The 9,106-nt window shown below is 35.5% G+C and overlaps 1 protein-coding gene across 1 annotated transcript; it reads right to left on the reverse strand.

Moving 5' to 3' along the window:
* Positions 1-3,716: 3,716 nt before the first annotated feature.
* On the reverse strand, positions 3,717-6,460 carry LOC118059466 (probable LRR receptor-like serine/threonine-protein kinase At4g31250). The gene is given in 4 exon segments (XM_073406066.1): positions 3,717-4,338; positions 4,341-4,595; positions 4,819-5,379; positions 5,667-6,460. Coding segments are annotated over 4 exon segments (1,911 nt in total). The 5' UTR covers positions 6,346-6,460; the 3' UTR covers positions 3,717-3,922.
* Positions 6,461-9,106: the final 2,646 nt, after the last annotated feature.

Here is a 9,106-nt window from a genome sequence, read left to right on the forward strand (position 1 = left end):
TGCTGAAGCCAATAATACTTTTGAGCAACAAACTTGGTATGCTGACAGTGGGGCTAATGCTCACATTACTGCTAATGTAGCAGATTTAACAACCCTGCAGCCTTATGATGGTATGGATATTGTCCAAGTTGGAAATGGTTCAGGTTTGATGATTCAAAATACTGGTTCCTCCTTGTTAAATACATCACATAATTCTTTCCGTCTGAATAATGTTTTGTATTGTCCTCAAGCTGCATCTAATCTCTTGTCCATTAATCAATTCTGCCTTGACAATAATTGTTACTTCATACTTACTGGAACTTCTTTTTTTGTCAAGGAAAACACGACCAACCGACTGCTGCTCCAAGGGCTGGTTGAGAATGGCCTTTATCCAATCAATGGGAATAAAAATTGTACCAAGCAATTTCGTTGTTTTACTTCTAAATTAGGGACAAAGGCAACTAGAGATCAATGGCATAAACGCCTTGGTCATCCTTCCAATTCCATTTTAAATTATTTATCTTCTTTCCTACCAATAAAAGAGTCACCTAGCAAATCAAGTATTTGTTCTCCTTGTCAGTTAGGAAAAGCTAAAAAACTACCCTTTAGTGATTCTCAAAGACAATCGGCCAGACCTTTAGCCTTGATTCACACTGATGTCTGGATATCTCCTGTTACTTCAGTAAGGGGATGTCAATATTATGTTTTATTCATTGATGATTTTAGTCGCTTTACATGGATGTATCCTATGCGTTTTAAAAGTGACGTTTTTTCCATATTTCAACAATATAAAGTTCTTGTTGAAAATTTATTCTCCTGCACGATTCAACAACTACAATCTGATAATGGTGGAGAATACTTATCAACAGAATTTCAGAATTTTTTAGCTAAACATGGAATATTTCATCGCTTGACATGTCCCTATACATCCCCACAAAATGGAATTGCTGAACGTAAACATCGCCATATTCAAGAAATGGGATTGACTTTATTAGCACAAGCTTGTCTTCCAAACTGTTATTGGGTAGATGCCTTCTTTACTTCAGTATACCTGATCAATCGTTTACCAACGAAAGTCCTTAATAATATCACACCTTACTTTGTTCTCCATAAAACTATGCCTCGCTACTCTGACTTGCGCACCTTTGGTTGTGCATGTTATCCTTATCTCAGACCATATGAAAAACATAAGTTAGCTTTTAGAAGCAAACAATGTATTTTCTTAGGATATTCCAGTCAGCAAAAAGGTTATCGGTGTTTAGATTTTGCTACAGGCAGGGTGTTTATTTCCAGGCATGTTGTTTTTGATGAAGACACTTTCCCTCACTTGGATAAAAGTCATTCTTCTGCCACTCCTACGAGCAACCAGTCGCCAGGTATTACTCTTCCTTCCAAATTAATTCCTTTAATTTCTCATGCTCAGCATTTCAATTCTACTCCACCAGTTATAATTTCCAATTCTATTGCAATCGAAAGTCCTCCTTCTACTGCAGGTCCATCCTTATCACCTTCCACAATTGCAACTCCAATTCCTACACCTTATTCCACCGAACATGTGTCATTATCTGATTCTAGTTTTTGTCCTGCCATATCCCCTGTCCTGTCTTCTCCAATATTGCCTTCTCCTACCGCCCCTGTGTCCTTAGCTGATCCTGTTTCTTCTCCTGCAATGTCTTCTGAACTACCTAGACAGATGGTTACCAGATCTCAAACGGGTAGCCTTAAGCCTAAAGAGTTCCCTGGTTTTAAAACTTTTTATTCTACCCGACATCCTCTACGTGTTTTATCTAGTATAGTCATTGAATCTGAACCTACTTGTTTCACAAAGGCAGTATCCAACCCACATTGGAAAGCAGCAATGGGACGTGAATTTGATGCGTTACTGGCAAATAACACATGGTCTCTCTGTCCTAGACCTTCACATACACATGTTGTTAGAAATAAATGGGTGTATAAGCTAAAAAGACATCCTGATGGCAGTATTGATCGCTACAAAGCAAGACTTGTAGCCAAAGGATTTGAACAAATTCCTGGTATTGATTACTTTGATACTTTTTCGCCAGTAGTAAAGCCTACAACCATTAGATTAATCCTCTCTCTTGCAGTCTCATTCAAATGGAATATTCGGCAATTGGATGTTTCCAATGCCTTTCTGCATGGTATACTCGATGAAGTAGTGTACATGGAACAGCCGAAAGGTTATGAAGATCACATCTTTCCTGATCATGTATGCTATCTACACAAGTCCATTTATGGCCTCAAACAAGCTCCTCGAGCTTGGTTTAAACGCCTCTCACAGCAGCTGATTGACTTTGGTTTTTCAGAATCCAAGATGGACTATTCACTGTTTACATATAATTCTGACGATTTATGTGTTTTTGTGTTAGTATATGTTGATGATATCATAATCACAGGATCTGACAATCAAGCAATTCATTCTTTTATTGATCAACTACAGACCGTGTTTCCCATTAAAGACCTGGGGGAATTAAGCTTCTTTCTTGGTGTTGAAGCCATTAGGAACCAAGCTGGTTTACATCTGCGACAGACAAAGTATATCACTGATTTGCTCAACAGTACCTATATGCTTGGTGCAAGGCCTCTTCGTTGTCCATCATTTTCTGGCTTAAAACTCTCATCTACTGCTGGTGAACTGTTAGAAAATCCAACTGAATATCGGCGAGTTGTAGGGGCTCTTCAATACTGCACAATCACACGACCGGATATTTCCTACTCAGTAAACCAGTTATGCCAGTTTATGCACTCTCCACGTGAACTTCACTGGGTAGCTGTTAAGCGTGTCTTGCACTATCTTAAAGGTACTGTCGAGTTTGGGCTTCTTTACACTCCAGGACCAATCACAATGCATGCCTTCTGTGACTCTGATTGGGCAGGCAATCCTGATGACAGGCGGAGCACCACCGGTTATGGTGTGTTTCTTGGCTCTAATCTTATATCTTGGTCCAGCAAAAAGCAGAGTGTTGTCTCTCGATCTAGCACAGAGGCTGAATATAGAAGCATGACTCATACTACAGCTGAATTGTACTGGCTTCGCATGCTTCTTCGAGAATTGCATATCACGTTATCTACTGCTCCAAGCTTATGGTGTGACAATGTCAGTGCTATTGCATTAGCTTCTAATCCTGTCTTTCATTCACGCACCAAACACATTGAAATTGACTACCATTTCATCAGGGAGAAGGTGGTTAATCATGATGTTCAAATTCTGCATACCTCCACCCAAGATCAAATCGCTGATGTCTTTACAAAAAGTCATACTGCAAATCGTTTTTGTTTTCTCAGAGACAAACTGTGTGTCTGTCTTCTTCCCCACAGTTTGAGGGGGGGTGTTAGAGTATTGAATAGCATAGCAACGTCAACAAAATCAGGAGCAGAATCAAGCATGGGAGAAAGATCAGATGAAGATCAGAAGAAGATGAATAAAGATAATCTGTTATAGTTTCAAATCTGTTATAGTTTCAAAATTCAAATACTTGCACTTATCCTATCTTTAAGATTGTACGCATATATATATGCACACTGTAAATAAAATAGTATGCAGAGAATATAGTTTTTCTTCATTTTCTGTCAACGTCCATTGTTAGTTTCTTTAATTCTTTCACTAACCAAATTTATTATTTGAACAGTTATTATCTTGTCTTCTCCTCTCAAATTTTGTCAAAAACATCAAAAGATTTTCTTACACCATCATATAGTAGCAAGATTAGGGGGAAAAGAGAGAGGGAGAAGAAACAGAGAGCATAAACAACTGATATGTGACTCAATCAGTAACATTACATAAACAGTTATGAATCAAGTCAAAATAAATAGACACTTGCAACAAACAATATCGATTCATCTTATGTAGCTACTCCAACCCTTGTTCCAATGCAGACTTTGGGGAAAATAGCAGCAGCAAGAGAGCTAACTTTATTCATTCAATTCAACCATTGACTGAGAAGGACAAATCATCATCAGTCACTGCTCTAAAAGAATAGACTTCACCTTCACTTGCATAGGAATTACTGAACTCATCATTGTCATTGTCTCTCTCCTTCAATTCCTCAATTTTGGCTACAGCCACCTTCAAATCCCACCTCCTTTCCAAATTCCATTCACAGCAGCACATCCCAATTTTCAACAGCTTTAGCATCTCACCCTCGCAATTCTTGGTCCTCATCATATCCATATCAAATACCTCTCCTGTCCACTCTTCTCTAACAACTGAGTTAACCCAAGTTGCCAAATCTGCATCACCACCCTTTCCTTGCGTTAGATAATTTTCAGGGAACTTGCCTGTCAAGGTTTCCAGAATTAGTATACCAAGACTCCACACATCAGTCTTCCTATTCGGACGGATTGAGAGCATTCAGGCGACTTGTAGGCAACCATAACTTGTTGAGAATGGTCTTTATTAACCACAGGAACTAGGGCATAATCTGTCAAGAGGGGCTCGAATGTATCATCTAGAAGAACGTTGGAGGATTTTAGGTGACCATGAGGCAAAGCTAGTGTTGGAAACTCCTTGTAGAGATAGGCCAACCCCTTGGCAACTCCTTTGACGATCCTCAGCCGAGTTGGCCATTCAATCCATGGTTTTCCCGGGGAACGCTTACCTGAAGATAAATCGATAAAATCAACAAATCAGTCTTGATAAACAATATTAGCACTCTTTCCTTCTATTTCTTGTATTATAAATGTGATAAAAAAACAATCATCCACACGCTAAGGCAATCATGTCTGTCCCTCGTAGTAAAAGCACAAACATGTGCGTGGATGACAATTTCTTAATACAATTCCCTTTAGTATATGTAAAGTGTTAGAGAGAGGCTTAGTTACCATGAAGATGAGAAGCCAAGCTGCCATTTTCAACGAAGTCAGAGACCAAAAGCTTTTCTTCTTTTCTGTAGTAGTATGCCACTAGAGGGAGCAAGTTAGGGTGTGACAATGTTCCTAACTTTCTCATGTGCTCATGAAATCCTTCCTTACCTCCATTACTTATATGCCTAAACCTCTTCACAACCATAGCAGGCCCGTCTAAAAGAACTGCCTTATAAGATGACCCAAAAGTACCACTGCCCAGGACCTCAGCAGAGGCCCTGAGGAGGTCTTGCAAATCAAATCTATCCCTATCATATCTTACGAAATGTAACTGCCCACTATCACCCATTTTACCATCACCAAACTGATCTGGTGATTGAGCTTCCTTTTTATCATCACCAAATTTCTTTTTGGTATCCTTAAATTTGAGTGTTTTGTTTTGGCGGCTGCGGATGCAGGCAAAGACAACAATAGCAGATAATGCGAACACAGATACAACAACGACTGCAATAATTACGACGGTCTTTTTCCTGGATGATTTGCATACAGTCAGTGGCTTTCCACATAAACCTTGATTCCCTGCATCATGCATACACAAATGAATGCCTTAAATATTGCAACAGCCATAATGTTTCTGAAGAGATTCTTTTTACAGCCCATAATTTGACTTCTACAACAAGAATCGGATCAACAACGTGCTTACCACATACAAATCCATCAAAATTATTAGACCAGTTTTCACATAATTATCAAGGGAAAACACAGAAATGGATTTCCAGTTGCATCCAATGTATATTTATGAGAACAAGAAAAAAGGTGAATATTGGATTGAAATTGAAAAGCATAGAGTTGCTATAGGAATTAACCTGCAAAGGAGCTTGCACTGAATTCAGCAAGGCTGGTAGGTATCTGACCCTTGAAATTGTTACCTGCAGCATTAAACACAGTCAAGTTTTCTTGAGGGAAATCAGGCAAGTTCCCATCAAATTGATTCCCTTCAAGGCTCAACTTTGTTAGCTTCTGCACCAAAACAAGTGATGTAGGAATTTCACCAGTAAACTCATTATGTGCCAAATAAACTTCCTTCAACGAACTCATTCCGTCAAATGCATCCTTGTCCATTTTTCCTGAGAAATTGTTGTTGGACAAATACAAGTTTCTCAAGGAACTAAGTTTTTTCACTTCAGGCATTGGACCCTCAAAGCTATTATTCATGAAGCTTAACGTTCTCAACGTTGGCAATTGCATCAAGATGTCTATGTCAATGGTACCCTTTAAGCCCATATTCTCAAGCAACAACTTATCGATCGTGCTATCATTGTTGCAACGCAAACCAACCCAATTGTCAGTGCCACCGGTGCACGGAGGAATGCCTGACACATTCCAATCGTAGAGCAAGGAGTTTGTAGACAAGGAGTTCTTGAAGTTGACAAGGATTTCAGCATCAGTTGCACCGTGTGATGTCACAAAAAAATGGCTCGCCGTGACCAAAAAGTAAAATAGCAGCAGCATCATGAGGTGCCAACAAGCTACCTTATGAGCCATAATGAAGATGTGTGTAGTTTTCTTTCAAGCATCAAATATTGAACAAAAAAGAGAGGGTGGGAAATGGTTAAGAGGGTATCAGACTAGGAAATCAAGAGTTTTGGAGAAAGCAAAGGGTACAAGTTAAGGTTGTAATTGACGAAGTCTTCCTATGAAGAAGCATGAGCTGTGTTACAAGGAGGCCGGCCATTTTGATGTTTTTTCTTTTATATAATATATATATAATGATTTTCTTGATTGGTAACTAGTGGCATGTCCTGGTAAGATCATATGATTATATTTATGTGGGTGTCTTTTGCTGTTGACAAGGCATCAAGCAGTCTGTAATCAGTGTGATGGTGACAAGAAAAACACATTGATTTATGACTTCTATGTCTTTAATTAATCTTTGTGATTTGTGTGTTTCCTTTTAGACGATATGGTATGGTAGAGGACATGGTTAATTTGCATGTATAACCCTTGTTTTTGTCATTCAATCTGTTTTTTTTTTTAATTATTTTTTACCTAAAAAATATTAAATTAATATTTTTGTTAAATGCTTTTCATGCACCGAATTACGCAAATTGTAATTCATCACAAGAAGATTATTGTCAATTCATCCAGAATAGTACTGAGATTTTCTTCTGTTTTAATAGAGTTATGTTTGGCTAGTTGGCCCCCAAACCTCTAACCCAGGAGGCTTAAACTGGATTGTGAATATACATAAGACATCATTTTAAATAATAATAATAATAATAATGGATGTTTTATATTTGAAAACAATTAGCATTGTTCTTGAACCTCAAAACGGATCCCTCTTTAATTGAAAACTTGATGACTCAACCATTCACCTAATGAGTTGACGCTAAAACTTAGACAAATCATTTAATTGGATCAATTGAATCAAATATATACACACACACACATATATACATACTTAATTTCTGAATGCATAACTAATATAGATCCCTTTCATAGTCCCTGAAATATACATACAAACTTTTCTATTAACTCAACAAGAGTTACACGTAATATTTGATATTAAATAAAATTCTAAATCATGTGAGATTTCTAGTGTAAATGCATTATAGATTAAGACACATTCTATTATAGATTAAGACATATTCAAAGCTCATAAGGCTTGGGATGGAGGTATTGCTATCTTTTCTTATTGGTTTATGTGTTATTTTCAAGGGTAATAAGAGCATTGTAGTAATTTTACATTGATTTTAACATTGCAATTACAATATTGACCTTAAAAAGTAAATAATCATAACCTTTGATCCAGGAGCTTTTATAGTAATTTTGTTTCTCATTAAACATAATTACTCCATTACCTTTAACATCCAATTTTTTTAGTCTTGACTTTAAGGGATTTGGTTGTAATTTTATAATGGTTTTTGTTATTATTATTTAGTCCTAGAGGCATGTTTTATTTTGTACAAAAAAAAAAGGATAAAGTTGTTTATACATATTTTATATACGTTAGCAGACAGCGCGTGCGGCTGAATTCGGTGGTGTTAATTGTGTTTTCACTATATCATTTGATTTATCCCAATGTCCTATTCTTCTTTAGATAACGCGTGTATGATGGTTTGATCTGGTTTAGCACCATTATGCTTTTTCTTTCTTTCTTTTCCTTCTTTTATTTCTTTAGATTGCATATTGATCATGCAAGACATTAAATCAACCCTTCAATTTCCCTTTTCTTTGATTCAATCCATTCAACTCTTAATTTTTTTAATTTCTCTTTTGGTTATTGTTAATGATTTATTTATTTATATAAATAGTTATCAATTTATTTAACTAGATATTTGCAAAGGTTTTTCAATTTACACTTTAAATTTTTTTTATGTAAAAAAAAATTGAAACAGCTTGCATGTCCGATAATTTTTAAAAAATAAAAAAAAACCTACTTTCATAAATTCTCTTCACTTTCCTCTATTTTCCTTCAATTCTCTTCTTTTTCTTCCACTTCCGGTTCTCTCTTTCAATTTCAAATTCTCTATTTTCTTTCTTTTTGTTTTTCTCTTCCTTTTATATTTATCAATTGGTTGTGCAATTATCTTAATGTCCCTCATTAATTTGTACTTAATAACTACAGCTCTAAGGGTATTGTTGTCTTTTCCTATTAAAATCTTTATTTTCTATTTCAAGACATTACATATAATTTGCCAAGCTTCAATTTTTTCACCCTTATCTTTTAAAATTATGCACTTTTTATTTTATTATTTATTGTTTAATGTTTCACAAGTTCTAAAATATATATACACACACACACAATATATGATTCGATTAATAACTCAAAAAATCTAATAGTTTGATAGGATTACTATTTAAGTTAAATTTAGTAATTTCTCAAATTAATTTTAATTTTTTTTAATTTGGCATGTGTTGGTATATAATTGTGATAAATGCAATATAAAATTGAAAAATAGGTACAAGTAATGAGCAATGCTCAATCTAAAATCCGATCCAATTAAGGGTTTGGATAACTAAGTTAACACACTTTTTATATTTTTTTTTTGAATGAATTATTAAAACAATATTATTTTTTTAAATACCTCTTATTTGAATCGGTTCAGTTTGCAAATATATACACACAAACAACATATGATTCGACCAATAACTCAAAAATCTAATAGTTTGATAGGATTACTATTTAAGTTAGATTTAGTTTTCTCAAATTAATTTTAATTTTTTTAATTTGGTAAGTGTTAGTGTATAATTGTGATGAATGCAATATAAAATTGAAAAATAAGTACAAGTAATTAGCAATGCT

Source organism: Populus alba, chromosome 18, assembly GCF_005239225.2.
Source record: "Populus alba chromosome 18, ASM523922v2, whole genome shotgun sequence".
NCBI lineage: Eukaryota > Viridiplantae > Streptophyta > Magnoliopsida > Malpighiales > Salicaceae > Populus > Populus alba.